The following is an 18,356-nucleotide window of genomic DNA, read 5'->3' as shown; positions in this document are numbered from 1 at the left end:
ATATTGAATTAGTGAAAACAATAAGGTGTGATTCAATTGTTTGTTGATTTATCGGTTTTCACGTCGCTCAAGAACATATTTGTCGATAGTCTGCTCATCCAAAACTTCTAGCCAGCTTCAAATCAAGCACCGAAAGCCATATCTGTGCCTTGTTTATGGGGATTTTAGGGCAGCACAAGATTTAGATAGGTAAATGAGTTTTTTGTGAAACCGTGAAAGTAAAATTCCGAAAGAAATCCCATTTGTGATATTCCAAACGTCATGAAACTTCCTGAATCTAATTTTTTTACCAAAAAACGCAATCCCTGACATTTTGAAGCCAATCGAAAGCGATTTACGGGAACCTTCCGTACCGTATTATTTTGACCAATAAGATGTAATAATTCGATGAAAACTGGAATTTCATCAATTTAGGTGCCATTTTGAAGTGATCAAAACAATGAAACTACTTGTCGTATCTGAACAAAATATGGCTAAAAATGAAGATGAAACTTCAAATTTTAAAAATATCCTTGATTTAATGAGATAAAATAAGATTTTAACAATAATATGGGCATTTCAATTTGGGGTCCATATGACCCCATCTTACAGCATTTGTAAGTTTTCTCTTCAAGTTAGGATATCTCGGGTTTTTATGGACCGATTTTGACAAATAAGTGCTCAAAATGCGTGTTTCTACTAGATTGAAGATGTCAATAAATTATAACATCAAACAACTTGAAATTAAAAAGTTATAGCGAATTTAGAGTATCTGGGGTCATATAGACCCCACATTACAGACAAACGGTTAACAAAATTCGGGAAAATCACGATTTCAAAGCCCCATAACGCATATCGAGTGTACTCATAAGATCAATTTTTCTTGTTTTCGGCCAAATTTTATGCTTTGACTTATTGGCTTTCATTTTTTGGCCGTTTTCGCAAAGTTGAAAATTAAATTTTTGGATTTAATTAAATCCGAACCACTTACAACGGGCATAAAAATCATTCCTCAGCCAAAATTATTTATGTATGATAGCTTCATTATTGGCATTTTCGATGGAATGCAAGGACTCATTAGCGTTTGTCCGGTAGAAAACTTTTGCAACATCCGTTTTTCTGATCATTCGTTTTTTAACAACAAGCAGAATCAATACAATTTCGCCAATCATCAAACACGTGCTATTAATCCACGTTGTTATGAGTATGTGTTAAGATGAATAAGCACCATGCGATTCTTTACAAGTCGTGTCTTTTCTCGCTTCTTTGGTTTCATTTGTTCCTTCCATTTCTACCGTTGCTTTCTGTTCATTTTCTGTTGTTGCCCTTTCACTTATTGTGGGCATTTCGCTCAAAGAAATCGAATATTGGTGCCCATTATCTTCATCATGTAAAGTGCATTTCATTTTCCTTGGAACACTATCCAATGACGTCCAATTGGTCGGTTTGGAAATAGTATTCGAAAAAATGCATTTAAATTTTTTCTTTCAATGCCAACAATTTTTGAAAAAATCGCACTAGTGAAACCATTGAATGTCTCCAATGGATTATCTGCAACACCAAGCATTAACAGATTATCCAAATGTGGTGAAAAAATATTGGCGTCCAACATTTTAATGTCGTTTTTCGATAAATTTATATATTGTAAGTTCATTTGGTGTATATATGTGCCGGATTTTATCTGCTTCAGCGATGCGCGTGAGATATTCAAATGCTGCAATTTTACGAGAGTCAAAAATGTTGTGTTGTCAATCCATTTGATGGGATTGTTTGACAGATCCAAATGCACTATCCGAAGGCTTCTTAATGAATCCGAAGCTACTTCGGTAATTCTATTGCTCGACACGTCCAAGTGTGTTAAATGTGAATGATTTTCGAAGAGTTTTTTTAGGTAGGACCGTAAGTTGATTGTTAGATAGGTTCACTTTTTCTAGACTTAGATCACCAAAAAACGCCAAATCATCAATTTCTTTGATATTGTTAAATGAAAAATCAACTTCGACGAGATTTTAGCGCCTTTGAAGAATTTTTGCGGTAATGAGCTATGTTAAGATGCGATATATTCAAACAATGCACATTGGAATATAAATTCAAAAAAGTTTTTCTCGATTTCAAGCAATTCACAGTCCTTAAATTTAACCGAACCAATTGCACTTTTGTAAAATTGGTAAATATTCTTTTACATTTAAACTTTACATCATTGGTGAATAAAGTGTTTTCGCGGAAGTTTTCAATGCAAATAAAGGTAATAATGAATATGCCTGGAATGGAACCAAAGTTGTCCACATAGTCACAATCACAGATATGATGATGATTTGCACAAGCGACTAAATTCTGGATCGTGAGTGCGATTAAAGTGAAATATAATAAATTAGCGTTCATTTTAATGAGTTGATGCTCACTGACTGAGTGGAAAATAGCCAATGTTGTAGTCAGTAGAACAGTACAAAAGGAAATACTCGTTGATTGCATTATCACTTGGATTTGAGATATTTTTAATCTCTTTATCATTTTAAACACAATAAATCTACATTCAGTGACAAATAAACAGAAAGTTAGATACAAACCTTTTTTATAAAGGCTTTATGATGAAGCATACTTTGTGAGACGTTTATTTATGCCAAGTAAATCTTTGCGATAATTGTGAAGTAAGAGTATAGTTTGTGTTAAATTTGTTCATGTGGACTGCATTTATATATTATTCTTGTTTTATTTTGAGCACACACGCACAAACATGTCATCGTTTCCGCTTTAGTGTTGTGTGTGTGTCCACTCAGAATAAATGAAAAATAACAGATAAATGCAATCCATATATCTGTTGACTATATCGAGAGGAGAGTATGTGAAAAAATTCTAATATATTTTGAAAGAGGAGAGTATGATTTCTGTTGATTCTATCTGCGTTAAAAGGAAGTATGTTGGCATCCCGTCTAGCCTCCGCGGTTTTTCACGGTTTCCGCGAAACTGATAAAAGATAACAACATGGTGTCTTCGGCAAAGTTGTAGTACTGGAGGTTTTCTTTAACATTGCTGAAGACATCTATCTCTTATCTCTTATCAGTTGCGCGCAAATCGCGCACATAAAAAAGCAAATTTTATATAGAACTTTTTTTTTCTTATCATTTTTCGCGCTTTTCGCGGAACTGATAAGTGATAAGAGATATTTGACTTCAGCAATGTTATAGAAGACCTCGAGTGCTACAACTTTGCCGAAGACACCAAGTTGTTATCTTTTATCAGTTCCGCGGAAACCGTGGAAAACCGCGAGGACCCGCCAAAAATGAACATACTCACGTTTAACCATTTTTGAGTCGAAAGAAACTTACTCTTCTCTTTCACAACAAAGTCAGATGAACTTACTCTCCTCTCGATCTAGTCAATAGATATGTACAGTGTCCGAATTATGTATTGTCCACATTGAAATTTAGGAATAATGCTGAAAAACCAAAACGGTTGTGCCAACCAAACAATGTACATAACACAAACACAACGGTTTTATGTAGGGTTATTACAAAAGCATACTAAAACGTAACAAATTCGTACCAAAATTGATGAGTGTGATGACCTATATGTTACAAGGCGCATAATTGCCAACAACTGTCAATGCGGCCAATACATAAATCGGACACTGTACATTGTACACAGATTCAACGCGAACTAAACTCTGATTGTCTGCACATTGAACAATGTACATTAGACTGCTCCAAAAAGAAGTTGTTCCTCATCTAAATGGCCCGGGCAGTTTCGAAAAATATACCTCAAAAAAATAGGTTTGGCGCAAAGATTGCATATGGGTACCATATAAAAACCCATGGCAAGCCCTATATCAAAATTTTCATGACAGCGATTTCGGAAGCCATTTTAGATCGCAACATTTCGACCGATTCCATTATTCTAACCAAATTTCAGCAAAAACCGATGATGAGGTTCAGTTTGGCTCGTCAATATCTACAACTTACACATACATTTTATGATGTCATTTAGTAACGATTTCGATTTTTGGATGTTTTTGATCCCATTTCTGTTCATAGACATTGAATGCATACAATATTTTTATCCGATTACAAGAAGAATTTCAACCAAAATGGGTCAATTTGGCGATTTAGAATATTTTGCAATGCAAACTTGTCAAATTTATGGTTTGTAAAGTAGACAGTAGCTATTTAAGTACTGATTGATGACCGTTCCGTGAAGTTTTTGTCTGTTGGTCTCATGTACCGAAAATTTTAACCAAAGAATTAAATCCGATAGCAGACGAATAAGGTCCAAATCAGGTAATAAAATGGATTAAAATTCTAGGAACATTCTTAAATTATCTTATTATTCCATCTTTGGCAACGTGCCAGACGATATTCGAGGAATTCATTAGCATTTTGAAAATAATGAGCCTCTAGGGGATGCGCGTAATGTGTATTTGATTTCATAGTTTAGCTAAAATCGAGAGTATAAATACTCGTACAAACTGTTCCAGAAGTTACTTGAATTCGTTGCTTCTAACTGAGCAGCTCAGCGATCTTCTGTTATTATTTTGTAGTTGAAAAACAAAGTTGCGATTTTTTGCTTTCAACATATTAATCCCACGGGTAAGAAATTGTGGTCACATTTTAGTGCTATTATCGACAAGCAAATCATGGACAGTTGCCTACTTATTTTTCATATTCTATGGCGAAATTTTTCAAAATTTTTCAAGTATCATAAACCGTCCAAATTGTAACATAGTCTAAATTGTAACAATTGAACAAATAGACTAATTTTCTGCAAAACTTTGAAGGGTAACCGTTGTTTTTACTTTTCCGTACACAACGTGTCAAGGGAAAGTATAGGAATTGGTCCCGAAAACTTTTTTCGCAAAATTAGCTTAGATCATCATAAAAACTCATGAAACGCGTAGAAAACCACTTTTTGAGATACTTTTCCGTTCGTGTGCCGTCGTCGTTGTCGTTGGTGTTTGTTAACACGATAACTCAAAAAATAATTGTGATAATCAGGATCTGGAAATGCCAAAAGTTTTGTATCCGAAAAACTTAGTTTAAGTTCGAAGATGAGCCATTTTCGATTTGATCCTGGGGTACTTGCCCTAAGAAAAACTCAAAAAATAGACGATTTTGTATGGGAGGTACCCGTAAATCGACTCCGATTGGCTTCAAACTTTCTGGGAATTCATTTTTTGAGAGAAAAATAAGATTATGAAATTTTGAAACCAATCGGAATCGATTTACGGGTACCTCCCATACAAATTTTTTGGAATTTTCACTAAAATTACCGATTTTTGGACAATTTTGTATGGGAGGTACCCGTTAATCGATTTTGATTGGCTTCAAACTTTCTGAGTATTCATTTTTTGAGAGAAAAATAAGATTCTGAAAGTTTGAAACCAATCGGAATCGATTTACGGGTATCTCCCATACAAATTTTTTGAAATTTTGACTAAAATTACCGATTTTTGGACAATTTTGTATGGGAGGTACTCGTAAACCGACTCTTATTGGCTTGAAAATTTCTGAGGTTTCATTTTTTGGAGAATGAATAAATTTCTGAAAGTTTCATGTTGATCGCATTTGCAGAAGTTTGGTTTTTGGCCTCAATTTTTTCCAAGAAAATTTCGACAAAAATTGAGGACAAAAAATCAAACTTCTGCAAATGCGATCAACATGAAACTTTCAGAATCTCATTTTTTCTCCAAAAAATGAAACTTTGAAAAGTTTGAAGCCAATAGGAATCGGTTTACGGGTACCTCTCATACCAAATTGTCCAAATATCGGTAATTTTAGTCAAAATTTCAAAAATTTTGTATGCGAGCTACCCGTAAATCGATTCCGAATGGTTTCAAACTTTCAGTAGTAGTTAAGCCAATGAGAATCGGTTTACGGGTACCTCTCATACAAAATTGTCGAAGTTTTAGTTAAAGTGACTGATTTTTCACTTTATTTTTATTATTATATTTTCACTGCCTTTATTTCAAGAAAATTCACAAAAAATAACCAAAAGTACCTACGGACAACGCAGGCCAACGGTACGGAAAACTTCGGGATTACTAATGTAATTCTTTTTATTTATATCATAATTTTATAAAATAATTTATTTTTGCTCTTATTTTTACAGAATCTACATTCAATACGATGAATCTGTGGCAACCATGGCGAAACGACATCCATGCTAAATTAATGCAGGGTATTCAAAAAAATTCGAAAGCAATGGATTCTATTTCCATGGTGTCAATTCCAAACCAACATTATGTGCCGCATGCCATCGGGGAACCGATTGTGACCTGTCATACAAGAAATGTCTTACGGAACGTTAGATCGCCTAATATAAAGGACTTCGATTCGACTCAAGTCCGATTGGAGACCAAAGTTAGACGTGTGATAAGCGCAAAAGTGAAGCTAATAGAAAGCAAACCAACACAACAATGTGCTAACGCTTCATACAATGTTGACGTGAAATATTGTAATATTCATAAAATATTTGCTACAAAATCGAAGTCACCCGAACTAAAAGGCAAAGCAGAGAACACTACTATATGTGATGCGAAGCAGGCTGCCAAAGAAAGGATGAAGGAGAAGCGTTTGCAGTATAGGAAACTGCATAAGTGTAAATTGTGTAATTATCAATCGCCAGCGCGACGCAATTTAAACGCTCATATACGCATACATAACAAGTAGTATTCTATTCAGAAGTATGCTCTGTACTAGGAAATTTCTTCAAGAGCCAGAAATAGAGCAACATGAATCGATGTACATTGTACAAATGTCGACGCTATGAATGTTACATGTGCAGAAGTTTCGCAACATATCAGAAAATCCATCTAATTCAACACGTGCGAGTTCATCACAGTGGTGTTGAGTCATTTCAATGCGGAGTGTGTTAAAAATGATTTGTCTGGAAATACAATCTGACGCAACACCTTAAACGCAAATGAAAACCATGTAATGTTTTACATATTTGATTCAAGCTTTGAAGGCTTTTGAAGAATAATATTTCCACATGTGAATTTGGTACACCTAGCTATAACTTACCTTTTTTTCATTTCGATGTTTAAATATGTAGAAATTGAATATTTTCTATTTGTTCATATCTATCCCCAATAAATGACTATTTATATTGAAATTCTTTTTAAATGTTCAAACATACAAAGTGTCATATACTAACAAAGACGACAACCGCAAACTTTGAGTTTTTTTAATGTACTTATACATTGTATATTGATAATGAGACTTATTTGAGTTCTTTGCTTATCGAACATGACTTGACTCCTTCCATAGCTGTTGATGAATGGGAACGTTTACTGCGAGTTCACGTTTTGATGACTCAATTTTTCGCTATCGCAAAAACATGCAAAACATTCAATTTCATTTATATTTAAAATAGAAGATGCAATGATTCACTCAAGTTGAGATATGACAATACAATCATTACTTATCGCGCAACTTATTTTTTTTAGTTTTTCCCCTTTACAAATCATGAGTAATCGGAAATGCTTATCAAACGTATGGTTGGACTTTTTCGAACTGTGTAAGAATTATCATAAATACCGCTCCATGCCTCCAGTTCTAAAGGCATCAGTGGTAAATAGTCAGTCATGAAGTTCGTTTGTACTTTCGTGATTTTTGTTAGCATTTTTTGCTTAAATGTTTCAGCCGAAGAGCAGAATATAGGGCAGGCCATTCAAATCATGGCTCCTGTTAACCACACCTTCCAGTTGCAAGTCAATGAGCTCAAGCAAATTCTAGAGGTTGCCAACATCAAAGATCGATACGTCGTGGTTGTTTCGATTGCCGGTGCCTTTCGACAAGGCAAGAGTTTTTTAATGAATTTTTTCATTAAATATCTCGATGCGCAGGTAATAATCTAAATAATAATAACAATGTGGATGTTTATCGAAGAAGTGCACCTTTTGTAAATATATTCACAAAACATAATGCATTTCTTCAAACATTGCTTCGAGTCTCACATTTGTGGTAATAACAAAACGTTTTCAATTACATTTCGGACAGTACAAAAAACACAATGCGTCTGATTGGCTCGGCGAAACAACAAATAACAGCCGACTGAATGGATTCAAATGGAGAGGCGGTCGAAAGCCTGAAACAATCGGAATTTGGATGTGGTCGGATATTTTTACCCACGACTTCCCGAATGGTGATAAAATTGCAATCATTTTACTCGACACTCAAGGCATTTTTGATTACCGCAGCAGTGTACATGATTGTACCGCGATATTCGCACTCAGCATGATGTTGTCATCCGTTCAGTGTTACAATTTGATGCATAATATTCGCGAAGATGACCTACAACACTTGCAGCTATTTACTGAATATGAAAGGCTCGCTATCGAACAGATGAATGAAAAACCGTTCCAGAAACTGCTCTTCATCGTACGAGACTGGTCATACGAATCTGAAATACCGTATGGCAATGGGCATAGACTAATTGATGAAGTTCTTGCTGAAAACAGTGATCAGACGATAGAAATGCAAGAGTTACGACAAAAAATCGCAATGAGTTTTCACGAAATCGGTGGATTTTTACTGCCCACTCCAGGGAATATAGTGGTATATTCGGATTCGGTAAACTTTACGGGTGATGTGCAACAAGTCTCACCACAATTTAAAAAATTCGTGAAAGAATTGACGCTAGCACTTTTCGCACCAGAAAATCTTATCATCAAACAAATTAATGGCGAAAAAATTCGGGCACGAGATGTGTCGCAATATCTGCAGGCTTACACAAATATCTTCAACGGAAATGCATTGCCCAAACCAAAATCCATTTTGATGGTGAGCCTTTCCTTGAATATTTTTGAAGCAAAAGTTGAAGAATAAAGCTTTATTTGTTCAAATAGGCAACCGCTGAGACTAGCAATAGTATTTTTTGTGATGATTGTTTGCGTCACTATAGCGATAAAATGGAGCAAACACTTGAAGCAGTCGATTCATATATGACAGAAAATGAACTCATTGAGCTTCATGAGAAAACAAAGAACGAAACATTGGCTCAAGTTTGTATTTGGAAAATATTCGTGAATATTTTACAATATTTCAATAAAACTTCATATAGTTTTTAGAAAAACCAACGCTTGGTGGCAACAAATTCCGAAACACTTTCCAAGATAAAATCAAAAACGGCACCGAGCAACGATTTCTTTTAATCAAAGGCCATAATGAGAGAAAACTCAAGGATTTCATTGTGAGTATTCAGTTGGGTACATTCTTTTTCGAGAAGCTCGTTCTTTTTTGATTTTTTATTTATTTATTGACATCAACATTATATCGTTGGATTCAAAGTTCAGGAAAATGAAAACGAATTAATTATCAAATTTCTTTTAGGAAAGAGCAAATTTACATAATGATAGAATAGGTTCTGAATTGCTTGCATCGGTTCAAAAAAGGATTCTGGATGAGATCGAGAGTTCCAGTCCTGAGCTTAGTTATTCAAAATTGTATGATGTGTTACAGTCAGCAGTGCAAGATGCTTTATCGGATGTATGTTGCACGTTTTATTTCTAAAAGTGAATTAAATGTGTTTCAAGCTAAATTCGAAATCCATATTATTCAATCGAAGAACTAAACATAATATTCGACTTGCAGTTCGTCACCAGAAAAATGGGTGATGATGATTTTTCAAGGGGTCGCCGTGAGCATCTCAGAATAGACTTGGACCATCTGAAGGATACCTTGACTAAAACACTAGAATCATACACTGAAACAGTGCAATCATATAGCGATTTAATGCAGAAGGCACTCATCGAAAATCCTTACTTTGATCATAGCGATTTCTTGAAACTTCACCAAAACTCTAAAACCACAGCCATTGAACCGGTTTGAAGATTGAATATTTTCGAATAAAAACAAATGATCATATTTCATTATTCTCTACTGAGGACGTAGAGCTATTTAAAATGGATCCAAATTTAATTGAATTTGAAAAAGTAGTGAAAAAGCAAGAAAGAAGCAATTTTAAAAAACTTATTGATTATCTAGTTCCAATCACAACACAATGGAGACAATAAGCTTAGTTCTGTGGTCCAACGAAAAATCGAAGCAAATATTGAGCAAAAAATGCCACCATTAGAGGCAGGAAATGAAGCAAAGCGTCAAGATTTCCTAGTGAGTGTGCAGTGAAATTATAGAGTTCATGCAGGAATTCATTCAAACGTCATTTAATCAGTTTCTGTGCTTACAAATGTGACTAACGAAATAATTTACAACTCAATTGTAGAAAAGGGCCAATTTACATAGTGAAACGGTGAGTCGAGAGTTGAAAGCGTCGTCCGAGAACAGAGTACGAGCTGGAATTGGTGGGTCATTCTTGAGCGACCATGACTTCGTCAACTTGTTTTTAAACATGAAATCAACGATTCTGCAAGAGGTTCAGTTGAATCAGTTTTTCTCATTTTTTAAATTAATTTTTGGTATTTGTGTTAAGTTTGCTTCTAGGAAGATGGGCGATGATGAGCTGTCCACACAAGCTCATCAATTCTACCGCAAAGAACTCGAGGGAAGCATAGATAACTTGCGAATTGTTTTGAAACAAGCGAATGAGGCGCATAGACCACCAAGAGAGCCGAGCAATTGGGTTCAATTCCGTGATTCAATTCGTCGAGGACTAGGAATCATTCACTAATATGTGTAAAATGTAGAAAATTATGTACACAATGAAGACCATGCAAAAATATTTGTATTTGAATTACAAAGATATCAATTCATTATAAATAATTATAATTTTATTTCGAAAATAGTGTACAATGCCTCGCCCAAATCAGTCGTCGCAAATCTTATGACGTACGCTCCGCTCACAGTTACATTGGCCAGATTCGCTACGAAGACATCCAAGGTTGTGTGGACGGCTCGTCAGGTTTTAAATAGAGGTCTGTGTAAGCTTGCAAATATAATGATATATCTTGTGCTCGCACTTTCTGTCCGTCAATTTGTGCTTTTGAGCGGCGCGAGATAGCGGTAGCGCCTAATTAGACAGCGTGGTTGATTGTCAGAACTACATGACATTCTGTCAACGTTCAGTCAATTTACATTTGACATATTTGGTTGCATTCAGTTGAACGAACGTATGCACATACGAAACTGTACGAAACATCAAAAGAAAGGAAGAAAATTCTCATAAAAAAAACAGTGATCAAAATTTCAATACAAAAATGAAAATCATAAGAAAACAAAGTGATCGCAGAGGTAAGAATCATAATTAATATAATGAAAATAAAAAATTAGCTTAACCGGCTGCACTATGTACCGATAGCCGGTACACGAAACACGTTTCACGTCGAAAAAAATATATGTGAATAAATTTCAAGTACAGCCAGTGCAGTAATTTTATTTTGTTTTAATTAATGTTTGTTGAGTATAATGAGTTTACCCAAATTCTACACTTTTGGTTCAGAAACTCTTGGTTCAGCGAGTGAAGCATTACTACATGAATGACAAGCAATTTTATAGGATTGAGGTTATTTGAGGTTATGCTTCACCGGCTGAACCAAAAGTTTTTGAACTAAATGTATTTTTCGGCTCAACTTATTACACTCAACAACAATAAAACAAACAAAGAATTGTTTACACTAGCTGCAATTATTTATTTATCAATCTGAAATTGAATTGAACTTTTCTAACAGTGACTCGCTCAATGGGACGTTCTCGAGGCGAAATGGATGAAGACGAATTTCGCAGACGAATAAATTGTTTCGTTGAACTTGAACGCAATGATGATCTCGAACGAAAGGTACGCCTACTGAGAGCGGCAAAAATTTTGGCCCGTCGGGTCTCTTTGTCGGAACAACCGAAGAAGCCGGCATAGGTTGGACGCCGTCGAAAAACCACAGTCGAACGACAACGGCCGAGCATTGATTCCTTTATCCGACAACACGAAATCAATGAGTCCGATTCGATTCATCAACAATCCCATCGTCGCCCATTGAGCATTTTTTCACGTGGACGACGACCAAGCGAAAATAAACGACCACGTTTGGATAACGAGTGTTTGTCAGTATTTTTTACCACAATTTATATTAGTATTTAAAAACATTGCCTTTTCAATGTGAATCAGTGAAAATTCTGTGATTTTGCTTAAAAAAAGCAATCCAATCCACTCTAACCGATTGATAAGTAATAGTGACTGTTTAGCTTGAAAAAGTGCTCTTATTTCTTATAAGCGATATCAATCAGAAATTCTAAGTGAACAATGTTTACCTTCAAAGTAACTTCTCATTCTCTGAAGAATGTGTGTATTTCAGTTTATTTCAAACGGTTAAGCAAGTTGAGCAATGAAGCTCCAAGAATGTGACGAACAAAGCGAAATTAAATCTTATTTTTTTCAGAATAAAAAAAGTCATTTTTCATTTAATAATAAAATAATTAATTAATCTATATTTTTGACATGTTTTTTTGTTATAGAATTTTGGATTTTACAAGTTTTCATGTAAAAAAGGTAATGGTTTCAAGTAACTTTTCATTTTCTGAAGAATGTGTTTAGTTAAACATGTGAAGCGATAAGGCGGTTGGACATTTGTCTTCATACTTGCAACGAAGATTCATGAGAATTTTGAAAAACCCTATTCGCAATATTTTCAGTTGGAAAATAGTTTTAGCTGAATTTCAAAACCGATTTCCAGGTGTTCACTGGAGAGAACGGTAGAATCGAGTAAAATAAAATAATATGATTGACAATTCTAAAATAATAATATGATTTGAATACAAATCAAAGTAAAATATAGCCAAATGTTGCGAAATAAAATGCACTTACTTTTGTAAAACGTTGAACGTGGTTGAGGTTAAGTAATTAAACTAATGTGATGAAATTGATTGAAAAACTATAAATATTTGAAGGAATACGAAAGAAAATAATAAGTATGTTCGAAAAAAGAACTAAAAAACACCAGAAAATAAATAAAAAAGTGAAATAAAATGTAAAAAAAACTTTGATGAGAGCAAATTTCAAATTACCGAACCGTTCGGTGTGAGAGCTGCCGCAAGAAAGAAAGACTTTATGCTTGACAGCTTGAATGTAGTTTGATGATATCGACGTGGTGCGCCACCATCGCATTTACGAATACGTATCCGTATACATTTATACAGATGCTGTTGCCCACCGGAAAAATATGATGATGTGCCCGTTATTCTGAGCACTGCGGCAAAAAGTCAAGAAAATATCGTGGCTACAAAGCCAAAGCCAAAGCCAAAACGAAAACAAACAACTGGTGAAAGAAGAGTCGTGTTGACGCGATCAAAAGCAAAAAAATCATCACAATCGCAAAGTCAAATGCAAACTATGCCTGTTGTTGCACCTGTTTCGAGAAAACGCAAAGCCGAGTCATCAAATGACGACATGAGGCCTTCCAAACGAATGAGTCAGTCATGTAATTCTTCGAACAGTGACTTGGAAGATGTAACAACAATAACGGCAACCTCGACAGAAATCGGGCGATTACACCACCGCTTCCAAGACCTTCTTGAAGGCAAAACAGACTTCTTGCCCACCCAAAATTGCGTCATGAATTGTGAACGTGCAAGAGCCACTGTGATCTTGCCTTGCAGACACCAGGCCACATGCAATCAATGTTTCGTGATGTGGAAGGTGTTCTTGGCAAAAAATAAGAAGGATGTTTTTTGCCCGATTTGTCGAAGAGTTGTTTCTGACAATATTATCATAAATGGTAGCTAATGATTCAGCCTCTTCCAGCGCAATTTTGCAAAATAGAATTAAGAAAAAAATAGCAGTTCGAAATGAACACTAAGTTAAAAATTTGTTGTATTTACTGTATTTTATTTTTCTGAAAAAACATTGGCGGAATAAATTCTTGCAAGAGTGAAAATGGTTGTGAACGGGATTAATTTCTGAAATGATACCGGCGGAAAAAATACAAAGCGGAATTTATTTCTGAAATGATACCGGCGGAGAAAATACCCACGGAATATTTTTTTGATAATAAACAGCGAAAAAAATGTGGAATTTATTCTTGCGGACTTATTACCTGCGGAATAAATTTCATAAAAAAACGGAATAAATTTCAGCGGATTTTTTTCCTTGGTGCGTGCGGAGAAATTTCCCACGGAAATTTTGATGTGCGCCGTTCCTGTAGCATAGTCACTTACATTGTAACATAGCTGTCACAGTCACTAATACATGCGCACTCTCATCAGGGACTTTTTTACATAGGAGCAAACGTGTGCATTGCACACGGGCGCGAGGGCGCCGAAGGCGCACGAGCTATGCATTTTTTTTTAAATGAAAAGGCGCGAGAGCGCCGAAGGCGCACGAGCGATGCAATTTTTTATAAATGAAAAGGCGCGAGAGCGCCGAAGGCGCACGAGCGATGCAATTTTTTTTTGGAAAAAAGCGCGAGATTACGACGTTTTGTTGTCATCGCTGGTATCGACATAAGCGATTGAAATTAACTAAACATCGAAAAATTGTTTTTTTTGTTCAACACTCAAAATGGCAACGTGTTTTCACAACAGCTGATTAAAGCGAATATAAACATTGAAACTCAGTTCGATATCGTTCTGAAGAAGTATGAATCACGCCACACGAACAAAAAACTTGCTTGTATACAAGTAGACTGAAAGTGCTGCAAATATTAAAAAAATGATGACAAATCTTTTTTTCTGTGTTCGATATCGGTATAAGCGCATTGCGATTTCGTCGCATTATACAGAACACGAATCATTCGTTCGACAAGTGTCTAATTGAGCACTGATTTCATTCTATTGTGTCTATATCAAATATATTTCGTGCGAATAAATAAAAATTTGAGTGAAATTTCAACCGAATAAAATACCATGAATAAAAAACCATCAGGGTATGACTTCAAGAAAAGGCGCGAAGAGAAAGAAGCTAAAGAGGCTGATTGCGTAAAAAAAACGCGGAAGCTCGATTGTTATTTTCGGAGCCAAGGTTTGTGTTTCAGTGATTTTGAAATTGTGCCATTGTTAATTCATTTCGTTTTGAAGATGCTAGCACCTTTGAGAAAATACCATCAGCAACTGATAGCAATGCGTCCGATACAAAAGATCTATCAGAAGAGATGGAAAGTGGTTTATCAGAGGAAAATGAAGCAACAGAAAAGATGGAAGTCGAAGAAATATCGCCATCTTTAGGTGCATCGGTATTGATTGCAGGTCATTATTATACTTGCGAAACAATTTTTGCCTTTCCAAAGTACAATTGGCAACTGACTTATCCAATTGTTATGTTTTTTCGATTAGATTTGGAAATTGATATATCTGACGTGGCCAATTTTCCATCAACATTGTCAGAGAATCTGAGAACGCGTATTATTCAAACAGGCCCAAATCAAATTGATATGAAATTCCCGATTACGAATGGGCGTACATTTTCCTCAAATTATTATTCTAAAACGCTCACGAATAACGAAAGAGTTAAACGGGAATGGTTGATTTATTCAAGGCAGCTTGATTCAGTTCATTGTTTTTGCTGTTTACTTTTCAATTCAAATGCACAACTCAATCCGTTCAACGCAAGTCAAGGCTTTTCAGATTGGAGACATTTGTCGCAAGCAATTCAACGTCATGAAACTTCAGCAAGTCATTTGGATAATTTCTGTATTTGGAAGGAGCAATTCAACAGATTATCGAATAACACTACGATTGAATGTCAATTGGAAAAGAGTTTGTTGGATAGAAAGAAGCAATTGAAGCAGGTGTTTGAACGATTTGTTGCAATGACAATGTTTTTGGCACGACAAAATATTGCATTTGCCGGAACGGACAATACGAGTGGCAACTTTTATGAACTGGCTCAAACTATTGGTGAATTTGATTTGGTGATGAAAAATCATTTAGAAAGTAGCTCTCGAAATAAATATCTAGGCCCCGCAACACAGAATGAACTCATCACTATCGTTGGAAATAAAGTGCGACAACACATAATCGACCAAATCATTGAAAGCAAGTATTATTCGTTGATTTTGGATTGCACATCAGACGTGAGTCGTCAGGAGCAGATGACGTTTGTTATTCGATATGTACACTTTGATGTCGACAAGCGATTTTTTCAAATCAAAGAGAGTTTTATCGAGTTTGTTGATGTCAGCGAAACGACTGGAAAGGCGATGGCCGATATCGCTGTTAACAATCTAAATAAACACAAAATCGAAATCAAAAATATGCGAGGTCAGGGATACGACAACGGATCGAATATGAAAGGCAAGCACATCGGTGTACAAGCGCAAATTCAAAGTATAAATCCGTTGGCTGTATTTATCCCATGCTCAAATCATACATTGAACTTGTCATTGAATGACGCTGCATCAGCTTCTATTGAAGTTTGTGCTTTCTTTGCTACGGTACAGAAGATTTACACTTTTCTTTCAGCATCAACTACTCGTTGGGATATTTTGAAGAAGCATTGCACATCTATTCATGATTTGGTGCCAAAAGCATTAAGTACAACACGTTGGTCGGCGCGATTAAATGCAATTAAGCCGCTTCGTAGAAATCTCAATAAAATCCTTACAACACTCGATGAAATCAGCAATTCTGAGTCATTTGAACCATCTGTACGGTACGAGGCGGAATGCATAATAAACTTCATTGATTTTAAATTCATTTGTTCGGTCTGTATATGGCACGCAATATTGGAAAATTTTGACCGCGTATCAAAACTGATGCAACGTATTGACATGAATTTAAGCGGCGTTGAAACTCTCTTATCTGATATTAGTCAGTTTTTAGCTGAATACAAAGAAAACGGATATGAACGTGCTATTACAGAAGCCACCGAAATTGCCGATGAATTGGAAATTCCGGCGAATTTCGAACAAACCCGAAGAGGAAGACCTCGCCGAAACGAGACAGATCCGGAAAAATTGTTCAAAGAAAACTTTTTTGATTTTGTTGTCGACGTTGCATCCGAATCGATTGAGGATCGATTCAAAGTGATTAATTCACACAGCAAATTGTACGCGTTTCTTTATGAGTATAAGGAGTTCAACGCACTCTATTCAAGTGGCGAATTGATTACGCATTGCAAACTTTTGAAAGAAACTCTGACTCACAACAACGAATCCGATATCGATGCCGAGGAATTATGTAACGAACTGCGCATAGTTGGCAAAATAATGGAAAGCCACCAAATTGAACATACCATCGACATTTTGAATGAAATCGCAAAAAAGAGATTAGAAAACTCACTACCAAATGCGGTCATTGCCTACAAGATCCTCCTGACGCTTCCTGTAAGCGTTGCAACAGGAGAACGCACCTTTTCGAAATTGAAGTTGACCAAAACGTACTTACGAAGCACAATGCTGCAGGAACGACTCAGCAATTTAGCGATAATTTCTATTGAACAGGATGTAGCAAAAACATTGAATTACGATCAAATTATTGATGAATTTGCCCACCTCAAAGCTAGAAAATGCAATTTCGATTAAGAATTTGATTTAGTTTGACATTAAAACTGCGTAGACAGTAAGAAGGTTTAATAAATTATTCAGTTTTCACGCTGCTAAGCTAAACACACCGTATTTCATTTCACTCTTCCTTTCAGATCTTGTTTCTTTTCGACCAACATTTGCTTGTTCTTTGTAATGTATGTAAACAAGGAATATAGAATTTTCTGTTAAAATTCAAAAGGCGCGTAAAAAATTTTGCACACGGGCGCGAGCGCACCAAAAAAAGCCACTGGGTAATTAATAATTATAATTAATGCAACTTCGATATCAAATATTTTATTTTATTCAGAATTAGCTCAAAGACGAAATGATAGGTAAAAGAATTTGAATTGAAAAAAAAAAATTGGGCGAATAATTAGTAGCTTCATTTTTATCGACCACGAATCGCTCTACAGTGAGAAAACTTAAAGATTCATTAACGTTATTTTTTGTGCAGATGCTTTTGTTTTTGAAAATATTTTCGCTTTGCTTTGCTTTCGATAACATAGATAATATGAAGTGAAAAGAAAGACGACATGGTCCGTAATGTGTGCTTGAGCAAAATTAATTACCCTTTTCAGAAATCACATACATTAATGTATCTATTATAAATTCTTTTTTTGGTGAAATAGATTTCGGACTTTTCGTATCTCTATCGTCATAAACCTCCCACTGGTTATTAATTTTGTTCGCGCACACAGTATGGGATATGTCAGAAACAATCCCGTCTAATACATAAAAAAACTATTTCGCCAAAAGTATTTTGGACGATAAGTGTGCAGTTGATTGAAGTGTGGCTGATTTTGCTTGTCGCTTCAAAAAATGTGTTTGTTTATTTCTCACAGACGAAATGTTTTTTTTTTCAAATGTACATCATATAATCGAAAGAGCTGTCGATATTTTTAACGGTGTAAATGCTTCGATATGAAAATAAAGCAAATTATGATTCTTTTAGCGATTGCTGTTGAATTACAAACGA

At 35.4% G+C, this 18,356-nt stretch overlaps 3 protein-coding genes across 3 annotated transcripts; all 3 read left to right on the top strand.

Moving 5' to 3' along the window:
• Positions 1 to 7,540: 7,540 nt before the first annotated feature.
• Positions 7,541 to 9,485, top strand: LOC129568569 (atlastin-like). The gene is made up of 5 exons (XM_055446622.1): positions 7,541 to 7,819; positions 7,974 to 8,756; positions 8,822 to 8,977; positions 9,037 to 9,165; positions 9,306 to 9,485. Exons 1-5 carry the CDS (start codon positions 7,559 to 7,561, stop codon positions 9,483 to 9,485), a joined length of 1,509 nt encoding a protein of 502 aa, XP_055302597.1. The 5' UTR covers positions 7,541 to 7,558.
• Positions 9,486 to 9,572: 87 nt separating this feature from the next.
• LOC129568529 (uncharacterized) lies at positions 9,573 to 10,677 on the top strand. The gene is made up of 4 exons (XM_055446526.1): positions 9,573 to 9,797; positions 9,960 to 10,085; positions 10,198 to 10,347; positions 10,405 to 10,677. Exons 1-4 carry the CDS (start codon positions 9,582 to 9,584, stop codon positions 10,600 to 10,602), a joined length of 690 nt encoding a protein of 229 aa, XP_055302501.1. The 5' UTR covers positions 9,573 to 9,581; the 3' UTR covers positions 10,603 to 10,677.
• A 4,071-nt stretch (positions 10,678 to 14,748) lies between these two features.
• Positions 14,749 to 17,377, top strand: LOC129568568 (zinc finger MYM-type protein 1-like). Its single transcript, XM_055446620.1, has 3 exons — positions 14,749 to 14,877; positions 14,934 to 15,101; positions 15,189 to 17,377. The coding sequence occupies exons 1-3, from the start codon at positions 14,763 to 14,765 to the stop codon at positions 17,375 to 17,377; spliced, it is 2,472 nt and encodes an 823-aa protein (XP_055302595.1). The 5' UTR covers positions 14,749 to 14,762.
• The last annotated feature ends 979 nt before the right edge of the window (positions 17,378 to 18,356 follow it).

This window comes from Sitodiplosis mosellana, unplaced genomic scaffold, assembly GCF_009176505.1.
Source record: "Sitodiplosis mosellana isolate CC-2019 unplaced genomic scaffold, AAFC_SMos_1.0 Smas_scaffold_20, whole genome shotgun sequence".
NCBI lineage: Eukaryota > Metazoa > Arthropoda > Insecta > Diptera > Cecidomyiidae > Sitodiplosis > Sitodiplosis mosellana.
Note: the sequence above shows the minus strand (reverse complement) of the source record. Positions and strands in the feature narration are given on the sequence as shown.